Source organism: Cyprinus carpio, chromosome A3, assembly GCF_018340385.1.
Source record: "Cyprinus carpio isolate SPL01 chromosome A3, ASM1834038v1, whole genome shotgun sequence".
NCBI classification, from domain to species: domain Eukaryota; kingdom Metazoa; phylum Chordata; class Actinopteri; order Cypriniformes; family Cyprinidae; genus Cyprinus; species Cyprinus carpio.
In genome coordinates, this window is record NC_056574.1 from 21,779,198 (window position 1) to 21,805,766 (window position 26,569).

The 26,569-nt window shown below is 35.6% G+C and overlaps 2 protein-coding genes across 3 annotated transcripts; both read right to left on the bottom strand.

The window, feature by feature from the left end:
- Positions 1–6,765: 6,765 nt before the first annotated feature.
- On the bottom strand, positions 6,766–18,913 carry LOC109059266 (MAGUK p55 subfamily member 2-like). 2 transcript variants are annotated; one of them, XM_042723483.1, is made up of 13 exons: positions 18,755–18,913; positions 13,860–13,902; positions 12,022–12,119; positions 11,443–11,595; positions 11,195–11,350; positions 10,163–10,390; positions 9,382–9,513; positions 9,081–9,183; positions 8,497–8,565; positions 8,254–8,415; positions 7,855–8,057; positions 7,636–7,761; positions 6,766–7,548 (listed from the first exon to the last, which is right to left on the bottom strand). In XM_042723483.1, the coding sequence occupies exons 1-13, from the start codon at positions 18,854–18,856 to the stop codon at positions 7,372–7,374; spliced, it is 1,752 nt and encodes a 583-aa protein (XP_042579417.1). In that variant the 5' UTR covers positions 18,857–18,913; the 3' UTR covers positions 6,766–7,371. The 2 variants fall into 2 exon arrangements, with proteins under 2 accessions (XP_042579417.1, XP_042579414.1); XM_042723480.1 differs by having other exon boundaries at positions 6,769–7,548; positions 12,022–12,122; positions 18,755–18,911.
- A 539-nt stretch (positions 18,914–19,452) lies between these two features.
- Positions 19,453–22,778, bottom strand: LOC109061815 (peptide YY-A). The gene is made up of 4 exons (XM_019078906.2): positions 22,629–22,778; positions 21,757–21,944; positions 20,326–20,406; positions 19,453–19,788 (listed from the first exon to the last, which is right to left on the bottom strand). Exons 2-4 carry the CDS (start codon positions 21,942–21,944, stop codon positions 19,764–19,766), a joined length of 294 nt encoding a protein of 97 aa, XP_018934451.1. The 5' UTR covers positions 22,629–22,778; the 3' UTR covers positions 19,453–19,763.
- Positions 22,779–26,569: the final 3,791 nt, after the last annotated feature.

Genomic DNA, 26,569 nt, shown 5'->3' on the forward strand with positions numbered 1-26,569 from the left:
GTGAACAGAGAAGCTTTTTTTTTTCAATGACATCAACATTGTTACTTCAGAAAATGTATATGACCTCCAAAGACTTTGGAAAAATATATTGTGCTTCATAACTGATTTGTTATCTTTAACATCTGTCCTCAATACAGAATTAGGATACTTCCGGTTAGCAAGACGTCTCGCATCACTGTCTTGACTCATTAGGTTACAAAAGTTTATTATGGGGGTTAAATACGGTAAATATTCACACACTGATTTTCAAAGTTCTATGAATTGCACAATTCATAGAAGCCTGTCATTTGATGTTTTGTGGAATTCCAGATTTCTAAGAGAAACAAATAAAATTGGGCTAAGGGGGGATTTTGTATGTTTTAGCATAAAGATGCATTTGAACAAAAAACGTACTGTCTAATAAAAATTTGATCATATTTTATGATCATATCAAGCTTTTGCCTGTCCAGTCTGCTATAGGATGATGCTTGAGTTACAGTCGGATAGGCCTACTGAAAACCTCACAATGAATTCAATATTATATGTACATTAATGATTATAGACTAATTAAATCTGTCATCACCAAATCTAATTTATATACTTCCTGACAGAGTTGCTGCTGATTTAGGAATTTCTTTATTGCCATGGAGAGGAGTGATGATTCATATATTATAGTATTTAGGTATGTATACCTGCTCTCAATGCTCTTTTGTGAAATTGACACACACACAAGCACAGTTCCGAAACCACACAAATGTACATTATTGTGTGTGTGTGTGTGTGTGTGAGTGTGTACACACACACACAAAATAATGTCCATTTAGTATACTATATATACTATATACTATATTTATTATGTCCATTCAGTTTCTATCTTATTAATATATGAATGATTTATGCTCTTTATCATCACTAACAACTCAAAATCACGTCAGCACACGTGCTCACACTCATGCAGTATCTTAACGCTGCCCAACTGTTCTGTTCTTTCAGGATCGTTGTACCTATTGTAACCTTTGGGTTTTTGTCCATCTGCTGTGCTGGCTTCTGTAAAATATTCCAGCGGTTTCGTAAGGAGCGCGTGGAGCGTCTGCAGGCACAAGCTCGACCCAGGGATCAACGGACTGTCTACCTCATTCCGATCTCTCTGTCTGAAGATGAGCTGCACAGACCACCGCGCTACAGCACTGTACAGTTCTACGAGCCGCCTCCTGCTTATCACGAGGTAACCCTGAAGATATTGTGGAATGCACTCATAAAACAATTCATTGGCTTCGTAAATATCACAGTAATAACTAAGTTCATTATTATTAATAAGTTCACCCCAAAAAATTAAAAGTCTGTCACCATTTACTCACTATCATTCTTCTGTTACACACACAGACACACACACACACACACACACACACACACAAAAGATATTTTGAAGAATATCTGTCTGACTTTCATAGTATGGAAAAAATACTATGAAAGTCAATTGGGACCATTTACAAAATATATTTTGTGCTCAGCAGGAGAAAGAAACTCATACAGGTCTGGAACAACTTGAGGGCGAGTAAATGATTACAGAACTTTAGTTTCCTAGATTAGTATCCTAGATAAGGGGCAGCTGTGGCCTAATAGTTAGAGATTTGGACATGTAACCAGAAGGTCGCAGGTTCGAGTCTCGGTGCTGGCAGGAGTTGTAAGTGGGGGGAGTGAATGAACAGCGCTCTCTTCCACTCTCAATACCCATGGCTGAAGTGCCCTTGAGCAAGGCACTGAAACCCCAGTTGCTCCCCGGGCGCTGGATATAGCTGCCCACTGCTCCGGGGGTGTGTTCACTTCTCACTGCTGTGTGTGTGTGCACTTGGATGGGTTAAATGCAGAGCACTAATTTCGAGTATGGGTTACCATACTTGACAAATGTCACGACTTTCACTTTCATTGTTTGAGTTGGAAATACCAAATACCAATGCCTACAATAAGTTTTTGACTACAACTAAACTAACTATACAACTAACTACATATATTTAACATATATAAGCATATATTTAAGATAAACTTCATATTTTTGTTAAATTCAATCAAAATATTTGAGAAAAATTATAGCCTTACTGACCAGTTTCAAGAACCACAATTATGACTAATTTCAATATTTTTCAGCTTTAACAACAAATGTGTGCTATTGCTTGCTAACAATTGTAAAAAAATTTAACAGTTTAATGTATTCAAATGAAAAAAACTTTGCTTTACTCATAAATATTGGTTTTAACTTGGCTTACTCAAATGTGTGAGTCAAATTCACTTATTGGGTCTTATAGTGTCCTCAATTTTATTTGTTATGGTACCAAAAGCAGTTATTCTTATCATTTTTTCACTCGCATTTATTCAGTTCATAAGGTATATTGATTCATTGATTTCACAGCTTTAAAATGTACTCAGTATTTTAAAGTGTAAAAATGTTTCACCCAAAAAAATGGTTGTCTACACCATCATTTATTGTATCTTGTCCTGAAATGTTTAAATGAGCTTTTTGTCCCCACTGTTAATGATGACGCATCATTAATTCCTGCTTTTGCAGTTAAATCTGAAGCCCGAGGCCTGTCCTGGGGAACCCCCTCCTGCATATTCAGAATCTGTCTCTCCTTCCCCCTCACATTCATGATCTCACCAAACATCTCATCGCATCTCAAGCACTCAGACCGGTTAAAGGAAAAATAGGAGGCAGCGTCATATTCTCTTGACTTTTCCAAGGACTACTACTACTCATGCTACTATGCAAAGGTTTCAATAGTGCGAAAGAAAATGTAACAGTTATAGTAATCTGTAATTCTGATGGGATTCTGAACATGTCCTACACGGTCACAAAGAAAGACTGTTCTGAACAATGAGCAACTTGGTTAAAGGTGTAAAAGTATATATATATATGTTTTGTTTTGTGAATATTTATACATTTTGTATATGCTATAGCTTTTTTGTTAACTTGTGAAATGTGTTCATTTACAATAAATGATTTAGGTTGACCTGTTGTAAATTGTATAGCTGAAAATATATGATTAAAATAATGTATAAATACTGGCTTTTAATAATATCCTCAATGTGTACCTGAGAATATGTTAAAAGTTAACAAAAGACAATAAATTATATGTAGTATAAGCTATCTTTCTTACTGTCTGGAAGCCCACTCTTCATGGTCAACATGCCACCTGAGCTGCACCCTCAGAAGCCAAAGTCCAGCACTGTTACAACAGATGAGGTGAAGCTCCGCCTCCTGCATTACCACTGCCACTGTCCTCATGGTCCTACACACATATAAGCCAGTGCATTTATTATTACTCCTAAAGTGCGAACTATACAGTTAAAACATCACAGTTAGAATTTCACAGCTTTGGCTGTTCAGAAGGTCCATTGACAGTTACATACACACACACAGTCACATAAGTGCAATTTTGTTCGTAAACACAGTATGTTAAAAATAAAATAACAATAACATAACTTTTACTGTGTCTGGGTCATAAGTGCAATGGAATTATGGTTGCAATGGAATGTTTACCAGTACAAAGGTCTACATTAGTATTGTACATCAAGTCTTACATAGACTGCTGTCCTTGTACACCATGTCTTAAGTGGAAGAAAAAAAAACATAAAACATGCCAATGTCATCATATCATCACATGACTAAAAATATTCTCAGAAATGACACCCAATGATCTGCCATAAAGTATGGAATCATCCACTTTCACTACATGACCTACAGAAACATAAAAAGCTTGCTGTAGTTTACTGGATAAAATATGTTTTAGATGAAAAGTGAATATAGTATTGAATATACAAAAGAAAGACAGTGGGTACAGTGAGGTAACTTCATGCATGGCCTCTCACTGTTTTCTCAGAGCCACTGGGTCAATAAAAGTAAATGCCTGAAAATATCAAGGTCAACTTGACCTGCTGCAGAGAATGACTTGCTTTCAGACTATAAATTATTTCCTCTCACTAAATAGTTTGGCCATTTGTACAGGTTACCTAAAAAGTTGCCCCTTTACAGTCCTGTATCCATAAATAACTGCTGCAGATAAGGAGGTGCACATATAATTTGCATAAGCGAGTTCAAAGGAGACTATACAGGTGTGGATACCAACATTCTTCAAAACATCTTCTTTTGTGCTCAAGAGAAAAAAGAATCTCATACAGGTTTGGAATGACATGAGAGTGATTAAATTAGGATATTTCACTATCCCTTTAGGTGAGAGGATTTAAAGGTGTCGTTTTTGTTTTAAATGAAACGCACATAACATGCGGATAGTTCGGGTCCTGGTATCTGATTGGCCAAGAAACACCTGTTTATCATATCACTGCGCATGTTGAATATCATTGTGGCATGGCAACGCACTATATTTTCTAGCGGAAGGATGTAATGGAAAGAATTTGGCTATTAAAATACGTTTGAATGAAAACTTGTGTCCTTAGTATTTATTAATATTTAGTTTTAAAATGTTTTATAAAAATGCACTGTATGCTGTATTATTTTTATTATTATATTCATGGTTAAAGAAGTTGCAGCTACTGTAATGAGGAGTACAAAGTACGGTATACAATATAGCGTGGTCTCTCGTACCTTGTTTCTTAAATCAAATGGAAAAACAAGCCCTTACTAAAGATAAGTTCATGGTCTCTAAACAATACACTTTTACTGGCATGAAAATACCGCAACTTGTTAGGTAGACCTTGATGGTATATGTTGTAGGTCGGAAAGTGAATTAAAGTGAAGCTATGTACTTCGTCGTGTTGCTCTACCTACCACACTCTCGACGACGGCATACAGCCTCTGAAGTGATGTATTTGTATATATTTGGGACAAACTCTGCCGTCTAATGGTGAAACCGGTTAAACAATGTGCACAGGAGAAAAGTAGGCTCGACGACGTGACTGTGTGGACAATTTGTGAGCTCACCTGAATTTAAGCTGATAAATCAGTGCATATCTTTAGGTTTCCCTTTCACAGACAGAAAAACACAATATATCATAGAACAATAGGAGTTAATTCTATGTTTAATTTAAATTTATTTCAGAAATGTCATATTCAAATCTTAAATCTTAAAGATTTATATGGATGTGTATGGGTGCTACTTTAGTTACCAAAAATAGCAACCAGTGACAGAAGTCCAAAACTACAGGCGCTTGCCACACAAATGCCACTAACTGAAGACAAAGCAATCTATAGTCCTTGACTAGGTCACATTTAGGTTTTAAATAAATTATTTCCTCTGTAATTTGTTTAAGATATTAAGTCCAGTTCTTGTCTGTGTGGAATCAGTGTAAATCTGGACAGTAATTCATCAGCAATACAGATACCGAAGCCAAAAGGTGTATAAAATGCTGTCAGTATTTTTTTTTTCAATTAATGATTCATTTATTTCCCCAAACATTTTATTTCAGAAATCAGGCAATTTACAGATTGTTCTTCTAATCATACACTGATTTTGCAAATGAAACATGAATACTATACAGTATCTGCCTCTAGCTTATTCCCTTATCTGATATGTAGAAAATGTAATATCAATATCAAAACTTAAATCATAACACCTTACACATAGATATAAATGATAAAAAACAAATAAATAAACAATAGCTGCCAGTATTCAAGCCAAATATCATTGGCATGAATGATAATCAGTGAATATAAATTGGCACTTGAAGAATGTTCAAATCGTGATAAAAAAGTAGAGAGGGTTTGTCTTTAAGAAAAAAAATAATATTTTCATCCAATAAACATATACAGGATTAGAATAAATACGTCATGATGTTTGCTGCGAATAAGATCAGATACACAGAAACACAACATTTTACACCAACAGCATCTTCATGGATATCTATATAAAGGTCTTAATGTCATGCTCTAGTACTTCAATTCACTGCTTCTTTTTTAATTAAAGTGTTAAAATGATGTTTGGGCCTTTCAAACTTATAAATATTGGCACATATTTGCATGTTTACATGCAATGTTTGAATATGGTGATCTGTGAAAAGAACCGTGTGAAATCAATATATGCTGCATTGAGTGACACCTTCTGCACAGTATATTGTCTGCAAAATATTATCTGTTACTCATACCTCTTTCAGTGTGCTTTCAGTCTTAATATGATTATGTTTCAATATATACCTGTGTTAAATTCAGAAAAAATATAGTGTTGTAATGTGGATGTGTATGAAAAAACTGTACAAAAGTCATGTGCCTGACACAACAACAGGAGCTGAGCAAAATAGAGCCTTATAATAAAAATATAATTCAGGGATGAAACACTGTCCAATCATCTACCACACATGCAAACAGAATTAATGTAGGCCTGTACTAAACTGTGAATTCTAAATCAAAACTATTTTTAAAAAAACATAACTTGTTAAATTTACTTGAGAAACAAATCTGCATAAGAATTCATACTATCATCCAAAAGTTTGGGGTCCACAGATTTTTGAAGTCTCTTATGCACATCAAGGCTGCATTTATTTGATACTACAGTAACAGTTGTGAAATATTATTACAATGTTAAATGTTTTTTAAAAACGTTATTTTAAAATGTTATTTATTACTGTGATATTAAGGTTGAATTTTAGCAGTGTAACATGATCCTTCAGAAACATTTCTTGTTATCATCAGTGTTGAAAACAGTTGCGCTGCTACAATGTTTTTGTGGAAATTGTGATACATTTTTTTTCAGGATTTAGAATTTATTTTAAGAATTCTATTAAAATTATTTTAAAATATTATATTAAATGCATTTGTTTAAAATAGAAATCTTTTATAAGATTATAAATGTCTTAACTGTCACTATTAATCAATTAATAAAGTATTAATTTCTTAAAATATTACTGATCCCAAACTTTTGAACAGTTAAGTATAGGCTATATTGATATTTAACTTTGTTAAATTGTTAGTTTTTTTACCCTAAATCTAACAACAGTTTGAAAAACTTACATTTAAATAAACAACTACAAAAAACAATTTACCAACAGTCATTATTAATTCAAGAGTCTTGTCTTACACAGTTTTGTTACTGAAATAAATGTATCTTTTTCCTTAATAGATTATTATTTTTAACTTAAGGATGTTCAGATGTTTTGCTTAAAAGATTCACAAATTAATCTCCAATTTCAAAAATGCATCTAAACTGAAACTCGAAGACTTACTGTAAACAAAAAGATGAGACTGTAGCTAAACTCTGACACAAGAGTTAGCTATAAGCTTGGTTCTGAGGTGTTTGTAAAGGATAGATGATGATTTCACACACACACACATGCACTCATATAAGCTCTCTGATCAGCGTACACCCTTGGCATGAGGTTGATGATATAAACCAGTTAACACTGGTATAAAGTGTCACATGAAACATCCAGTAGTAGCCACTCTGAGCTCTAAAAGACCCACCCAACCGGAACCCACTGCTGAGCTCCCTTCAACTTCTCTAAGGAGGACTTAAGGTTCCTGTGTGCTTGTTCCAAATCGTCGTTTATTATGGTGAGGTCGAAGTAGTGTCCGTACACTCTCTGAATCTTGGCACTCTCATCCACTGTCCTCTTCAGCTCTGTGTCCTGTTGAGAAGAGGCAGAAGCAGATTTTTAGAATGGTCCAGACTAGAGTACACTAGTATACAGCTACTGAGTGGGACTTAAACGTACTGTTTGCTGTTTGGTCACTCCTGCCTCCATCCCAGATCTGTTCATGGCCTTCAGCACCTCAAACTCAGGGGCTTTGATGAACACCACATACGGCAAAAACTCTGATGTCCTGAGGACTTTTAGGGCCTATGGCAAAAAAAATCAAAATCAAAATGTTTTGCATGAAATACTACAAAACAGCATCATATGCTTATGAAATCTCATGGATGTTGACCTTACCTGTGGGTTGACGTCCAGGATACAGATGCGTCCAGCTTCCACTACTTCATGGATGGAGTCAATCTTGGTGCCATAGAGGTTACCGTCATATTCACCGTGTTCAAGATAGCAGCCAGCTTTAATATCAGCCTCCATCTTACTCCGGGATGTGAAGGCATACATCATATTCTCTCTATCTGCTGATTTGGGCTTCCTAGAGGTGTCTGTGGACAGTTACAAAAGAACAGTCCAGATGATTCATTATTTTGCTTTTATTAACAGATTAGCCCTATTTTTATTGTGTCCTAAAAAATCTCTTCGATTAAAGGGAAGAAATATTTACATCAGGTCATGATCATGAATGATTCTGAACCTCCGTAAGAGTGAAAACTGTGCTTGAAACACCTAGAGAGGACTCACAGGGGATGGTGGTGCCATAGTGCTGAGGGTCTGACACTAGCAACTTATTCTTTAGACTTCGTCTGCCTACTCCAGGTGCACCAATCAGAACCAGCGTCTTCCTGCGAAACGGTGGGACTTTTGCCACCTCCTCATAGATAAGTAACTCATGCCTGTCAAAATCTGACAAGGGAAGAAAAAAAAGAAAGAATGAAGGATTGGAAAACAGAAAAGACATGCATTTAATAAAAAAGAAAAACAAACCTGCATTTTTTGTAGTTAAATACATCATTTTCTTCTTCTTCTTGCCAACCATTCCAGTGCAGAGATTGGCTGTAATGCACAATGATATTTTTGGACAAAAATTTACAGCATTACTGAACTTTTAACAAAGTTTGCACTGATTTATGAACGTTTAGACATCGTTAATGTTCATATTGAATCCACCAGGGGGCGGTATGCACAAATCAACCATTCTATAGGGTAGGGTAAACAAAAAAAACGAAAGAATAATAATAACAATAGAATACTTTTATTCAGCAAGGATGCATTAAATTGATAAAAAGTGATAGCAAAGACAAAAAAAAAAATCACATAAATGCTGTTTAAAAAATAATCAGGGTTACACCGTTTCCACAGCTGTTGATAACAATGATTTCTTTCTTGAATGAAATGATTCTTGAGCAGCAAATCAGCACATTTAAATGATTTCTGGAAGATCATGTGACACTGAAGACTGGACTAATGATGCTGAAAATTCAGCTTTGCCATCACATGAATAAATTACATTTGAAAATATTTTTAAAATATACATTTTAAACTGTAATCATAATTCGAATAATAAGTACCTGCTGGTGAAAGGTCAACATCTTTCTTCACAAAAGCTTTCCTCTTCTCCTCCAAAAGTTGACTGGGAATCAGGCCAGCACTGCCTCCCTCTACACGACGTGCCTGTGGAGATATCATGTACAAACAAGTCATTGAGCATATTTTTAGTTTGTTATAATTTTATCAGGCTGATCAACTTTTAGAAAGAGATCTTTACATTTGAACTAAAAAGCAGACGTGACTTTACGTCCTCAAAAAAGGTAAATTAACACGTAATTTTAGCACAAAAACACTGTAGTGCTTCTAAGTTGACCGACCAACCTGCCACCAGTTCACATCTTCCTGGTTAACAATCTGAAGAATGTCTCCACTTGAGACCTTTAGTCCCGCCTCTTTGCAAGGGATGAGGTTATCATTGGCAGGGTCATAATCAAAATGGCACTTCACAAAAACCTGTAGAGACAAGGATAATCGTGATCCTGACTGAAATATAGTTTATGGTAAAGTTATTGATGTGAACTATTTCCTGTGCTGGGTAAGAATCAATAAATGATGCATAATTTACTTCCATTGTGTGAATAAGTAATCCAGATTACATGTAATCAGTTACTACCCAGCACTGACTATTTTCATTCATTCAAAATCTGAAAATGATTTAAAACAAATGTAAGAAATTAGTTCGGTTTTTAAAGAACATAATATTTTAACAGTCCATCTTATACACCACATCAGACAACTATACATTTGTAGTCTGAAATAGTAAAATGCTAATAGTGTCTACTGAAACCATCTACAACATGATACTACATTCAAGCTCACAATCCGGTCTGCTCTCACAGTGAACACATCTGGCTTTAACTGAGAGTGAGACTGCTGCGCTCACTCCTTACTCTGGTATCCATGACAACCATGAAAGAGCAGCAGAGAAAAACAAGAGGAAAGTAGGTAGCAGTGATGTGCATATGTGGAGTCACAAAACCTCTGGTTGCCTGAGACATAATACCAGGTGTAAACGGGGTCACTGATGCCCTATGCATGCAAGGACCCTGGCAGAGAGACACTGAACATGTCCCATTGTGTATTTAGGGGGAGGAGATGCTACCTGTCTCGGGGGATGTGGCTCCTGGTAGCTGGGAAGGATTTTGAGCACCACACTGCCGCTGGCCTCCTGCAGCATCTCCTGCAGCACCCGAGGGTCGTCACCCACCTCTCGCCCGTTCACCTCTTTGATGATGTCACCCACGTGGAGCAGACCCTGCTGGTCGATCATCCCCCCGTGGAGAATTCGGGCGATCACCAGCTCTCCATTCTCAATACGGAACGTCACACCCTGACAAAACAACATGACAACAAGCCAGAAACAAGCAGTCAAAACACAAAACAATACATTTCTGTGACTTTTTCCATGACATTTATATGTTAATTTACTATTTTACAGTAGAGCATACTAAAAAAAATGAAACTAAAATACTGTAGAATTTTATGTAATGAATATTAATGTATTATATATATTGTATATTAATCTTATATTTTACACCACAGCATACTTATACATTTCATTTAATAATTTCACAATGCTCTGCTCTAATATTATATTAGTATTAAAATAAAATGATTTTACAATTTAATATAATATTACTAATATATGGAAATATTATATAATATATAATTATATAATTTAATTAATATAAAATATGTATCCACAAGATAATTTTTGTAAAACGTATATTAATCTCATATTTTATACCAGAGCATAACCATAAATTTGGTTTAATCCTATAAATATGCTTTATTATAAAATATGATATTAGTATTATAATTTAATATTAAATAATATAATTTAATATAACATTACTATTATATAAAATTATAATTATAGAAATTGGTTAATATACAATGTATATGCACATTTTAGAGCAAAGCATAAATATAAATTGTATATTCTCTATACCCCCCACCCCACCCCACAATATTTCTGTGAGTTATGCCAGTTATGGAAGAAACAAAAACTGAGAATAAGTTTTGTTACTGTGGGAACCAATGTCAAGATAAAGGCTGTTATATCTTGAGTATGAGAGATTAGCCAAACTGAATGCCTGATCTGCACACAGAAACACTGTGAATGCAATCTTACCAAATGCTCTCCAGCCACTTTGCGGATGCCCACCATGCGGATGGCATCAGCTGGCACCGGTACACTGTTGATGGGTGGCTCCATGAAAGCACAGGGGCTCGAGGGCGGAGTCTCACACGTCTGTGTGGCCACAGAGTCGTGTGTCTCCAACAGAGACTGATCATCAAAAGCACAATGTGTCAGTCATTAATCGGACTGTCTATTATTCCCATTTCATTTGACAGGTTTGTTGATCTGCAGCTGTGTACCTGGAAGTGTGGCTGGTTGAGTATGCTTGACAGCTCGGCGGCGGTGTTGCTGCGGTGTGTAAAGGGGCTCAGCTCTCTCAGGATGTCCTGCACCAGCTCCACATTATTGTCCCTCACGGCCTCCAGTCGTGTCTCCTCCAGACTTTCTGCACTCTAAGAGATTAGTTAAGGTTTTAAGCACCATATTCATCATCAGTTATTGGTTTGTCATGAGAGAATGCCTATTTTGCTATACTGTTGCTAAGAACCATTATTAGTAGTTGATCATCAAAAATAATTGATAATAATTTATCAATAAAAAAATCTTAATTATTCCAAACTTTTAACCAGTAAATAGAAATTAATTTTAACTTAATTTTAAATCAATATTTCATAAATGTATTTAACTATTAAATAGCAATAAGTGGGATAATGTACAGTCATTAAAAAAAAAAAAAAAAAAAAAAAAAAAAAAAAAAAAAAAAAAAAATATATATAATATATATATATATATATATATATATATATATATATATATATATATATATATATAGGGTGCATAAAATGATGGCTGCAGTATGTTTGGGGCTGAAAACTGACCACTGGGCTCTCCATGATGCCCTTGAGGAAGATAAGATCCAGGTCATTGGCGGTGGTGGAGCTGGTGCTGTCACTCAGTGTGTCCAGCACCTGCAGCACTGCTGGGGGGAAAAGACAGAGACCTGATTATGCAGCTGCTTATGTGATACTGTGCTCTTTGATCAGACATACTCACACAGTCTTTTACAGTATGTTTACTTCTTACCATATGGACGATATTATGTATTATTTAAATGTAGAGCTCAACTGTATATGGAATGTGAACTTGTGGTAAAATTGTAGCAGCATTTGCTTGATGTTTGCCAAAGGTTTTTCCAGCTTTACAGTACATTTTTGTGAGGGCAGTAAGAAAGCTTTCTTGAACTAAAACTAAAATGTCAAGTGGATCTCCAGGGAATGATATCACTGAAGCTGGGTATCCCTGTGTATGTGCCAGCCATCTGTGGCACAAGGGTGTCCATGTTTATAAGTACGGTGCCAGGTAAATCCTCACAGCAAACAGTCACATTACCTTTAGTGACCATTATTTCTATGATTAATCTGTTGTGATCAATACAGTTTTGGCTCGACTTCAAATACTTTGAATGATTGAAACAACTTTGTTGTGGCTACTGTTTACACCACAGGCACAAAGCAACACTAGTTTGCTGCAATCAAGCTGATCCATCTGCATTAGGGGCCATGGAGGTGTATATGCCATAAATAAATGCTTTTATATTACATTATTAAAACAAACAGAAAACTCTTTTCTTTTGGCTAAACATCAAATCAAAGCACACTTGGAAATATTTCACCATATATTTATGCTTTATTTGTCAAAAAGCAAAGTGGGTATTTAGGATGGACAAAATTCTAACTATAACATTAAAATAAGCAGGACAAATGACCTTTGTCAGAAAAATGTTTGAAGCGTCATTTTCATCACCGTTATTTCCATCACAGAATGCTGTTGAACACAATACATGATTTGAAATGTGATGGAAATGACAGTGGTGGAAATACACAACTGGTTCAAAAAAAGTGGAAAAAAAAAAGAAAAAAGAAAGAATGAAATCTCCTTTGATGGACTGTATGTGCACTGTTGGACTGTAACGTCATAGACTTTTAGTTTGTTTTTCCTTGTTCCTGTTTTGTTTCTTGATGAACGCTGCATTCCAAATGGGATATATCGCCCTACGAAGGGCACTTCGGAGTGAAAACAATCATGGCCGCCATATTGAAGGGTTGTTCCAAACCGAAGTACTCAAAACTGGCCACTTCAAAGGGCCCTTCGGAATGAAGGATTTCGAAGGCTACAACTGATGGACACTTTGGGCTCCCATGATCCTTTGCGCAGATTCTTTGCATGATGACGGCGCCTCCGTGTGGGCATGGGATGATGACGCAGAGGGGCACTTTAAGAAACAGTTGTTTGGTCCCCTACACCCTTTAACCCTTCAGAGTGAGAGCTTTGAAGGGATTAGGGCATAGGGCTAGTTTTCCATGCTTCCTTGATTAGTTCATTCTGTTCACCTGTGTTCATTAATCATCTCATTAGTTCTCTCATTTAGTTTCTGTTTAAATTCTCCCTGTTCTGTTCAGTCCTTTGCCGGTTATTGTTTGATATTAGATGTTGGTTGTGCTGCATTTTCCCTGAGTTTCTCTATTGTTTCATCTGTGGATTTATTAAATAACTATTATTTGGAATTCTCTGTCGTCTTGTGCTCTTTAGAGCACCAACAGGTTACATGGACATTGTTATTGGATACATTAAACATTGAGAGTGTAAAAAGTGTTTTATAAGTTTATTTCATAAAGTCCGCAGGGCCAAAAACACTCTTATATATGATGGTACTTACAATGCTCTGTGCCGGTGGCTGCCACAGGCATGATGTTTGAAATCTGCAAACAAAGCATTAAAGAGAGAGATCTAACATTAATATTTAACATCGTCATTAGACTAGAGGATAGAGTAAGTATAAGCAAAGGAAAGATCGGGAATGAAAATAAATGTAAATGAGAGGGGGCATTTACTAGTAAGCTGTGGTTTCTATGACGATATATATAATAAAATGAGATATGCAGTCTTTGTGTGTGTTAAAAGGTGGGAGGGAGGGAGGGAGAGAATGAATGGTTTCTAGGGGGTTGCTTAGATTCAGCCCTGTCCTCCAAATGAAACCATGACAGGGAGCAGGTGCACTAGAGACACTAGTCGCAGGAGGAGGAGAGAGAGGGGAGATGGAGGGTGGGAGTGACAGAAGTGCTTAGAGTAACACTGAAAGGTTTTTATTACATATTTTTTATCGACCTTCTGGAATATTTGTTTCAGTAAGTCACTTTACTTTATACTACAAATAAGAATTTAATATAAATGACCGTTGTGCTGTTCCAGGCAATAGATTTATCTATCACTCCGCAGTCTCTTTATTCCAACGTAATAAAATGATTTCTACCAACTAAATCAGTGATTCGTGTTATTAGGTTATCAGCATGGTAATGTACATCTGCTGGTCAATATAATGAAATAGCACTGATACAGCGTCCCGATTACCTGCTACACTGATCACTGACTGTACATTATGTCATATAACAGACTGGCAGGCAGATAGACAGACAGACAGACATGGATGGATGGATGGACGGATAAGATTCAAGTTCTGTATGACACACACAGTCCATAAGGTTTTCATTGCCATAAGTTCCTGCTCTGAAACTGTGTAAACAATGTCCCAGTAAACAGTAATCCCTCAAAGACCTGAAGGATCAGAGGAGGTTAGGACCTGACACAACTTCTCTCTCTCTCATTTGTGCACGCACACACACACACACACACACACACACACACACACACACACACACACACACACACAAATGGCTAATCCAACTATTAGGCAAACAATTATTTTCTAAGTCTGGACATCTGTTGTGTTTTTGCGGCACTTTCTCACAAACAGGAGCTGCGCAGTCAATCATATTACAAAACAGGATGTATTATGTAAGATATGTACTGATACAGCCCACAGTGAGCAGTCAATTAGCCGTGTTTATGCTAGAGAAGATTACACTGCCTTCATTACTTAAGCTGAAAGAGGGATCTTCCCATGGGAGCATTAACAACAAACCATTCTACTGACATTATGAGGCTTTCAACACAAATAATATGAACAACGTATTCTCAAAAATCCTATGCAACCATGAACCATTTTCACATACACTGTATGACAGCGGTGGTTGCTATAGTGATTCTTTTTCTCCCACATGTTACGTAGGTTATGATCTAAGTAACTAGTAGCCTACTTCTCTATAGGGGAAAGTAGCTGCTATACATTCCAGCTGCCCGGAATTTAAGCTGAATTCAAGGAAGTTGGAATGTCTTACCTCCAAACGTATGACTTACTTTCTTTCTTTTTTCAAAAACATATTTTTTAGAAATGTCTCAGTGTTTTTTCTTACTTGTCCATACAATGTTAGTTTATGCGCACCAAAACTGTTACCAACATTCTTCAAAATATCTTCTTTTGTGTAACGCAAAAGAAAGAAAGTCATACAGGTTTGGAATGACATAAATTAAACATGAGCCAGTACTCAATGTATTTGAGGTAAAAGGGTAAACAAGGTCAAATAAGCCTACTTTAGAGGTATAATCTGCTTTTCGGAGATAAAAAAAATAAAAATAATAATAATTCTCTTGTTGCAATTCACCTTTGCTCTAGCTTTATAGTGTAGCTTTCTATTACCTATGAATATTGTTATCTCTAGGACAAATGACTTAGTTGCTTTGGATGAAAGGATCTGCTAAATGCATAAATGTAAATTCCTGGAAAGACTTTGATTGATGACTTATTCTATTCACTTTATTATATACAAATACAATGATTTTGCTGGGCCGTCATATAAAATCATATTTAATCAAAGGAAACTGTGCTAAAAATCTTCTTTTTCAAATTTGGATTTTAATAATTGCAATATACAAGATCTAACTGTTGTATTTAAATAAATCAAACATAAAAACATTGTTTGGTTGTTTATGTAGCTGAGATCAGTCCCAGTGGGATGGAGAGGTCAGACTTCACACACACCTCTGTTTCACACACTCTGGCTTATTCACAAGCATGACAGGGTTCAGAGTGATGCTGCTGTACTGGGATGAAGTGTCAGTTCAGTTCAGCCAAACATTTAAATGAAGTCAAATGTCTCATCTAGCTCATTTCCAGCAACTCCTTTCCTGCAGGTCTTTATTTATGGGTGTTGGCTGTGCTTTATTTGAATATATAGGTGTTGTGAAACCCTTAAGCATCTCAGATTTTTGTTGTTGTTGCTCCATTCCACAATCTTTAATCACAGACCCCCTCAGGGCTCCATCTTCTTTGCTTTAATTAACCCATGCAAAACAAGCAGGTTTTATTGTTAACCTACAGGCACAATAACAGGACATAAATGTTTGATTAAAACAAAACAACAAAAAAAAGATAATCACAGTTAGCACAATATTGGCATATTGATATTAATATTAGCAATGTTGCAGGAAAAAAAGAAATTCAAATTATAGTGTAACAATGTAAAATAAAATACCAAATAAACAGGGGTCCCAAAAAGTAAATGAACCCATAAAATCTATTAAAATGTCCAAATAATCTGCAAACAAATGATGCTAGTTATTTTAAAGTGTTCAAATCAGTGTTATTTCAGTATCACTGAGATACAATTGTAGTTTGTGTTCATAATTTCAGTTTTAGATTTTTCGTTTACATTTTAGATGAAGTTTTAATAATTTTTTTGTCATTTTTATTAGTTTTTTATTTGTCTATACAGTCATTTTTATTATGGCTTTAGTTATTTTAGCACATATAAAAATGATAATTGTAACTAGTTGAAATATATAAATAAAGATAGATAGACAGATAATTTGATATATATATATATATATATATATATATATATATATATATATATATATATATATATATATATATATATATATAATTAGTTATTTTATTTCAATCAACTAAATTATTTATATAATAACTCTGGTCCAATTTTGGAGCCACTATATTTACTATATGTATTGTCTCAAATAAATAAATAATTTTAAAACAATATACCTCATAAACAAAAAGAAAAAATTTTTTCTTCTTTCCTAGTTGAGCCAGGTAATATAATTTTTTTAATATACTGTATATATTTAAATTTATCAATATAATATACACTTTAAAGTACATATTTAATACATATTTTAAAATCATTTGTAAAAAAACAACAACAAAATTATTTTATTATAACAGCAATAATATATGGAATTTAAAAATTATTAAAAATTATTATTTCATATTGGTATCATATTCAACCCATTCTCACTAATATTACTGTCTAGTTCATCAACTGCCTGAAACTCTCTCAGTCCGGATCTAGCTGAAGGGTTTACTAACGCTTGATCTCAATTGACTTTGAAAGCTGTCAGCCAAACATGAGAGATGCTCAAGCTCACATTTCAATCTCATTACCAACAGACCTGCTCCATTGCTTTTTGGCCAGGTATAAATGCAAACTCAGCATCTGAGTGAGATCCCCTGAGAGAAAGCGTGAGGGGGTCTTCCTCCAGCCCTTCATAAAAAGGACGGAGAGTGAATTTATCATAGTTTACCAACTCCTGAACCCATCCACCCCCCACCCCCAGCAGAGCCCCCTGCGCTAATGACACCCTGGTCTGGCCCAGCCCACATCACAAGCAGCCATACTCTCCATCTGCTCCCTCGAGCCAGAAAAAGGCATGTCCCATCTGTCTCCAGCACACACAAACAGGTCTACGTCCCCTTTAAGGAACCGTAACGAGAAGCTGAGACTATGCCAGATTATTCTTTACGTTTAATCACCTGGTTCTGACAGCACATAAATATTCATATGTATTAACGCTTTAATCTTCTACTGTAATAGTATCACAAATGTGTTCACTCACCAAACACTCATCTAAAGCACCACCAACTATCATCTGTTGGTTATTATTATTATTTTTTATTTCTTTGTGCTTTTATTGTTGTTGTTATTAAATGAGTGCACTAGACAAACCACTTCACTGTGTTTTTCAACACAATTACAAAATGTCTGACACCTAAAATAAGGGAATAGAAGTAATTAAGGGCACAGCTATAAAGTATCCCGTCCCAGAGCTGTTATAAAAAAAAATAAAGCTCTTGCAACTGTGCAATCAGATTAGAGGACCAGAACTAATTGCTGTATAATAATGTCCCATAATCTTCATATTAATGCCTCAGCTTTGCTACATCACAAAAATAGTATAGCTGAATTTACATACAAAAAAAAATTACAGTATATTTCAAAAATCTGATTAATTAATTTATTTTATTTTTTAATAAGAAGTGAAGTGCTGATGTCAGTAATTTATCACTAGGTTCAATGATTTCACTCACCATCAACAATATGGACGGAAGCGACACCATATATGATGCAGCCTTAATTTCACACAAAATCAGCATTCACATCTGAACTTAAATATGATGAATGAAAGAAAATCATTCGGATGAAAAACATCAATAACCTCCAGACTCATTAAACAACAGATGAATTCATAATTTTACTTAATTCCTAACCACATAACAACAATATACTGTATCATAGCAGATGAAACGATTAGCTTTTATGGTTCGCATTCCTGAATGGAACACACGTTTAGAAGGATGCGTCCACACACAACATACATAACATTGAAAATATGTGTATCGTAAAAAGAGATACTAACCTTTCCCGTATCGTAGACGCTTCGTAACGTTGTTTTGATTCTGTGAAAGGTGTCTGAACCGCTACAAAGCATCAAATCAGAGTTTAGCCATTGCGTAGACATAAAGGGGCAACGCTCAAACGTCTCAGTGGGTGGGACCCACCAGCTGATCTTAGGCTATAGGGGCGTGTTAACAATAGAATGTTCTCGAGAGCCCGCTTTAAATGTTCTTTACTAATTTACATAACGGTGCCAATCATTTCAGATAAGATGCAGTTGCAGGTTCAGCAGCGAAAATTAATTTAACTAACTTGTTTAACCTGTTATATAAATATATAAAGAGACTATAAATATAAATATTAGCTAATAATATAAGTGTTATGTGTTAACTGTTATTCATATAAATTGCTATTAAAAATGTAATGAGCGGTTGCTGTTTTTGTAGAATGAGACGTTAGCTCTGATTGTGCTCAAAATAAAAAATACAAATAAATAAAAATATTTTGCCGTTCATGCTATGCTCTTGACGTGTCTAACAGGGCTCTTTTTTAATTTTACAGGAGGGACATCTGCTGGTCATTTAGAAATCTGCTTATAAAAAAAGAAAAACAATTAAGTATTGAAAATGTACTACGCTATCATTTATTTTAATGACTTGTTCTTTTTCTTTATGACATATGGTACAGCTCGTTCAAAAACCACCAGAGCAGAATAAATAACCAGATTCAACCAATAAACTTTTAATCACATAGAATAATGTACATGGTATAAACAAAACTCATGATTTCTGTATGACACAATTAAGTATACACATAGCCTATACATTTCCACTGATAGTTCCTATTATAATATATTATGTACAGTTGTTAATGAGATTTGTTCTGTGCACATGAAAGAAAAGAGAGGATGTATTTAATAAAGAGGTGGATGAGGTTGATGATGACTGGTACACATATAGTTGTCTGGAGGTTTTCTGTGGGAGGCACAGGTGGGCTTAGATCAGGACAGGTGACACGGGGGTCACTGAACTTCACCACATATAAGAGTCATCATATCTGAAAGAGAGAAATGTAATTAATAAGCATTCAACATTGCTATTTTTTTTTCTGACATCAGTAAGGCATTTTCCCTGTTCAGTATGTTTTCACACATACTATTTCACCTTCAATCTTTTCTTTAATGGTGTAATGTCTGTCTGTGATTTACAGTTTTCAATTAATAAGCACAGTGCGATTTCTTCCTTTTTGAGGCCTAATTAAGGCTGTTAAATGTCAAGGCCTTTCAAATATTAATTGTGCGTCATGTTCCCGAGCCCACTCCCTCCCTGACGGACAGAGAGAAGAGAAGCCAGGGATCCCATCTGTCCCTTGATTCTTCAACAGGTGTGAAAAATTCATGAGTTGTTCCTCCTTGCTATTAACACACAACCCATCACCTTTCATGAGTGTGTTCCTCGAGGATTTTAAAAAACTGCTTTTCTCCTAAATACCTTTAGAAGACCATTTAAATCAGGAAACAGTCTTATTGTTGTAAGACAAGTCTATTATTATTTAACATTAAAATTGCAGTTAAAGTTAAAGAAAGACTCCCACCTTGATCTCTGTTTGTGCTCTGTGCCATCTCCGAACAGCAACTCAGCCATCACATCCTCCGAGGTGGACCTTTTTCCATACCTGAATGTAAGAAATATGACATTTTATTTCCTCATTACTTCATTCCAGCCGTGTAGCTTAGCTGGGAACATTTCAGTATTGAAATAATGATCTCAAATTGCTCACACAGTGGGCTCATTGTGGTGTGTGAAAGTGTCGGGAAGTGAAAAGAACTAGTCAGCCCATTTTATCTGTCAGACTCCAATCACTGATACAAATACAAACTGTCTTTTCACCCCAGACGTTATGAATCTAATTTAGCAGTTAAATGTTTTTTTGACCGCTTGACAGCTGAATGTGCTTGAGACACGTCACCTAGAAGATTCTGACACTGATCACACAGACGAAAGGTACAAAGCCTCTATATCTTCAGACAAAACATGACTGTCAGTTCTAGAGAACATTTAGTAGAATTGGAGAATAAAGTTTTATTATGGAGCTGAGACAATAATACTAGTTCTTTTCTCTCACAACGGCATCTTTAAGATGAATAGGCCTACACTGAAAAACATCTAAAGGGCAGCGGTCTGGCACTCAAATCCACAAAGCAATTTCATGCTCAGATTCCTCCTCGATAGATGCCTACGAGCAACATCAATGAGTCTGAGACCAAACTCATGTTTTAGCTATTTCTGAAACATGAGCTCTACAGAATCTCACCTGCTCCACATTATGGATGTCACCAATACTTTGTGAAGAGACCAACATTGATTTAATGCAGTCGTGACTGTGATGCACACATGGTTTAGTGGCTTGAACCATCATGTCTGTTGGTTTTATCTTAGATATTCATCAGAGATTTTCATTTGGACCTCTAACTGGCAAGATTTAAGGTTCTTTGGTGGACTAGCAGGGCATTGGAAAGAGATGAGGCTGACATTAGGTACTCTCTTGGAATAAACTGGAATTAAAGTATATTGTGGGGAGAAAAATTATTTACTGTATTTTTTTTATATTGGAATGTGTCACTCATTGTCTGAGTCCTAAATGTCAAAGGCCTGTTAGAAGACTATAAATATGTAAATAAATGTAGTCCTCTATAGAGCAGGGCTGAGAGAAACATCCATCTATGACAGATGAGTAGACTATTCAATCTCAGAGGCTTCTCCGAGGTGCATCTGTTTGAGTTTTATCACTCAGATTTGTCATACGAAGAACCTTTGGCCGCTGAAATGTGGACCATAATGCGATTTCTGAATCCTACTGCAGAACTTGGAAATTTTTCCTGGCATATTACTGAGAGATGGTGCAAAGACGCCAGAGGGAAATCATTTTTATCGTGATCACCTGTTCGAAGTCCGAAGGGTGGGGTGCTAAGAACATTTTAAGCAAACAGGTGCATTTGTCTGATACACAGCGTGACTTTCTCACCGTTGTCTCGTGATGAGGTTGATGTAGTGTCTCAGCGCGGTGTAATATTTGGCGAGTTCCTCCGGAGGAGCGTCATCTCCGGGGTTCTCTGGTTTGGGCGGATAAGCGTCCACAAAGGTCCCGAGACACAGGAGCACGCAGAAGAGGACAGTAGCGATGACGGTCCAGGGTTTCAGCATGATGGCCATCTGAAAAATAAAAATCGCGTTTTTTTCCCCCCCACCAACAAATAAACAACAAGAATTATTATTGTTTACACTAAAAAAGAAAAGGCGTTTATAAGAAGTCTGAGTAGATCAGGAAAGTGCGAGCGCAACAACAGGCGGAAGAGTACTTGCGTCAAATACAGTTTTGTAATAGTTTTGCGAGTTAGTAGCTGTGCACATTGCAGACGGCACGATGGCAAAAACTTCATTTTTAACACTAATTAAAAAAAAGATGTCTTTAAAATTCGGAATGATTTGTCAGAACTATTATTCAAGTCAATCGAAATTCAAAAACACTAGATCAAGACTTTGAACTTCATTAAGAGACAAATCAGTTTAATTTGTGTTTAAAACTATGATTAAAAAAACTTTATGAAATAGAATAATTATGAAAAAAATCAAATCTATTTTTTTATGTTAATCTAGACTATCGAACTTTTTTCCCTCTAGCAGCTAATTAAAAGTAGCGTGATTGCTGTCCATGGTGCTGAACGTGTTCGTACTAATAAAAAAGACACACTGAAAACATCTTTTGTATCCGACATAAATTTTACAGTAATGAAAACAACAAAGCCTAGATTTTCCACTAAAAGCCAAATCAACTGTTAAACGCAAGTTTTGATTTGGCACCTCCACATGCAGAATGATAATCACAAGACAACTTACTTTCAGCAGCCAAAGAGTTCAGGTACAGTTATTTCTCTGGACTGGAACCTTGAAGTTTCTTGTTTCGATGTTCTTTTCTGCGTTTCCCGATTCTTAGCGAGGTCTTTCAGAAATAAGAAGTTGTCCACCCACAGATCTGTACTATCTTGCCCGCACCTCAACCGCTTTATATACGGCGCAGTAGATGACGCTTGCGTAAACAGGAGCTCTGCCCCCAGCATCACATCCAACGTCAACCATGAACACATTCGTGATACACCTCACGAGACATTTTCATTAAGATCATTGCTGATGTTCAGCTGCAGATCAATTACCTGAAACTGAGACGTAATTTAAAATGAATATCTAACATTCTTTAAGCTTACATTATGTAGGCTACATGATTTTGTACATATATATATTATTAATAAAGTTGCTTATTAATAAATCCCCAGTCTTTATGAACAGATAGCAACAATTGTCTGTCAAGTAGAATTTTTAAGTTCAGAGTGTCTTGCGTCATTACGAAGTTTCTGATGAAAAGTTCGAGTGGTCTTCAGTGTAAAAACAGTAGATGACGCTCCAAAGATTACCTTGATTGCAGCGACTAATCGAGCAATCAAATGTAATTCTTGCTTTTTCTACTTGACCCTTTATCAAGTTAACATCTCAGAATCTCTCTCTCTCTCTCTCTCTCTCTCTCTCTCTCTCTCAAGTTCCCTTTGTATAGCTGTTAAACCCGTTCCATAAGATATTAAACTCAGTGTGGGAATTATACAATGACTTTTACGGAATCGCCTATTTATGAGGCATTTCGGCTTATTTAAAGTTATTTAACAAAGTCTGCTAAAAAGTAGGCCTACAATCAATAGCTACCCGATGCGCAATCTAGTGGCTCGTCTCATACAATAATTTGACTTGTAAAACAAAACATTAAAGTTTTATACAAATAGAATAAAGTGACATATATTGACAGTAGTAGGCTACTTGTCATGATAGAGTATCTGTAATCGTACCGACTAAAACTGATCGCTGTTGTTATGGTTACCTCCTCTGAAAGCGACTTCTGGACATTTGCGTCTATTTGACTGCAAGTGGAAATCCGCGCTCTGTGATCTAACTTGTAATCTTTTATTATAAGGCTACACACACACACGTTTGACAACCCTGTTGAAACCTACAGGTATTTGTATGAAAACATTGTGCTATTTACGCTAAGTTAATCTTCCAGTTGAACAAGATACAAGATTCTTTGCAGTGGCTGGAAGCCTGGATAATTGAAAACTAACTTCGGAAAAATGTAAATGAAATATGATCTTGCAGAATAGTATGCTCATTTTACACAGGTGTCACTTTGCGTCATGTTTGCATCTAGCTGCTTCTTATATTCCACGCAGAAAATGTACAAAAACATATCTAACAATAAATTGAAAAAGGAAACAAAAAAGCTGCGATTTTAAAGAAGATACAGTAAAATGTTTGCATATGGTCTAAATGAAATCACTAAGAGGATATGGGTAAAAAGAAATGAAAGAGTTTCTGTGGCTCCTGGGTCTATAATAATGCATCTGATTTTTTCTGGACCCTGAGGCATAAATAATAAAACTGGTTCCCAACAGACCGATTATGTTTTGCAGGTAGTTAATACTCCCACAGAAAGCTTTGTGATAATTCAATTATGTCTTTACTTCATGTTTCACTCATTCTGTCTGCTTGGTTTAGTCACATTGTGTGGGAAAAGAATGAAAAAAACTAAGGAATGATTCATAAAATGAGACTCAAATGATTTTAAAAGACTTTAAGAGATGCAGGACATAAGCATCTAATGACTGAAATCACATGGTTGTGGGTATCTCTGTGTTATCTGGTACTTATTATAAATAATAAAAAAAATGAAATTGCAATCAGTGATCCTGGGTATTACACTTTTTAGACAATTTTATCTGATTATTTCTGATTAACTGAGCCTATAAACTTCTTGCTTAACTAATCTTGTATAAACAAATTGTTGTAATTTTAAAACTAGCCTATTTTATTTCATTAAGTACCAATGAATTCTTGCTTTCAACAGAAATAGTTAGACTAGTCAGACAGTAAAGTTTAATAGTTGGCAATGGTGAATATATTTTAGTAGTGCTCCATACTACAGTCAGCTAAATCAACAATACAATACAAAAAAAAAAAAAAAAAAAAAAAACTAATTGTATGCTACAAATTTTAACATGTTCTTGGTTTAGAACTTGTGAAATGTGGTTCAGAAACAGCCTGTGCAAAGTCCGGCTGTAGTTTTTCACTACGAGTATCCATTAATTCTATGCAATAAAACTAATATCATCTTACAAATAGTTCAGCTCTACATGTGTCATCATCTTTATTATCCAGAAGTACTAAAAAGGTCAACTAATATCTGACTCATTGTCACAACAGGCAGTGATGACTTCTTTCAGTCCTTTCAAGTTGTTGTTGGCTCATGTGCACAACGTCATGATACTGGATTTAGTCTTGGGGCGGCTGACGTGGGCTGCTCTCTTGTACATGAGCCCTCACAGAGAGGCCCACACCTCTAAGCATCCAAATCGTCCTATCACAGCGCAGGAGACGTCAGTGGGGCTTGCTCATGCTAACTGCTCTTCCTCAGCTAGGTGATGCCGTTCATAAGCTCCACATCAATTGCAGTTTGGAGGCTTGTTCAGCCCCCTCGAGGTGTGATCTAGTCACTCAAACTGATGTACCAACTCTGAGACCCCCCCAAAAATCTCACACTGACTCAAGAGGAGTCACCCACACAAAAGACTGAGTCTATGCTGAATAGCAAAGGTTGTGTGTCATGAGGACAAGTTCTTTTTTAGATGCAAATATGTGGTGGTTTCTGTATAGTCCTAGCTTTTTAATCCACATTTTGGATGGATTTGTTGCAGAGAGGTCCTCAATAGTGATATTTTCTTATAAAATTTGCACTATTTGTCAAAGCAAGTGCTTCAACACATTGAGCTGCGGTGCTCATGTGGAATGTACAATTCGAGTCTAGCTTATGACATTTTCTGATCATCTTCTCCATTATTACCTATGTTTTTTTCTGTACTTAAAATGTAGCAATAAAAAAGTAAAATAAATAAATGTATGCTTTTTGTGACTTACAGCCTACTCCTAAGAAAAAATAAACGTAAACAAATAACTATAAAGATATCATAGATATAATTAACAAGTATGGTCATATGTCCCTGCATTACCTTTAAAAATTCAGAATTAGTATCTTAACAGTCTAACATTTAAAAATGTCACCCAGGATTTTAATGAATGTGACATTATTACATTTGCAAGTGCAAGTGACAATCAAATTGCTAACCTATTTCTTGCCTTGTGAGAAGAAAAATGTCATCCTTCAACATTTAAACCTTGTATTTGTTAATCAAAAGATACTGCCAAACCTGGAATATCAAACAATCTGACTGAAACATCCAGGTACAAATTGTATTTAATAGCATTCACATGTTGCGATGCCAGGATGTCACATATCCCATCTGGCTCTGAATTAGTTATACAGTACATATTGTATGTCAAAGCAGGAAGACATAGTCAGTAAGTGATTAAAAAGGATATTAAAGTGTTAGTATGTTATTCATTCAAATGTTTTATTAACATTTAAGGATTGTTTGAAATGCTGATAGGGCAATATAATTTATTCACTTTATTCATTATTCAACCTTTTGTGTTTCCAGAAGTAGATTTTTCTAAACACTTTTTCTAACCACAAGTGGCTACAAAAGATGCGTGAAAGAAAAATCATCACAAGCTGAATGAATGAATTATAATCTTGCTAACATTCTAGTAAACCAGTGTTCCCCCAGCTGAGGTTGATGACACTTTCATAAAGTAGAAAAGCTTCTTTTGGCAGCTCTTCTACCATAAAACTGTGCTTCATTTGGTACCATCTCAATTTATTTATTTAATTAAGTCATTAC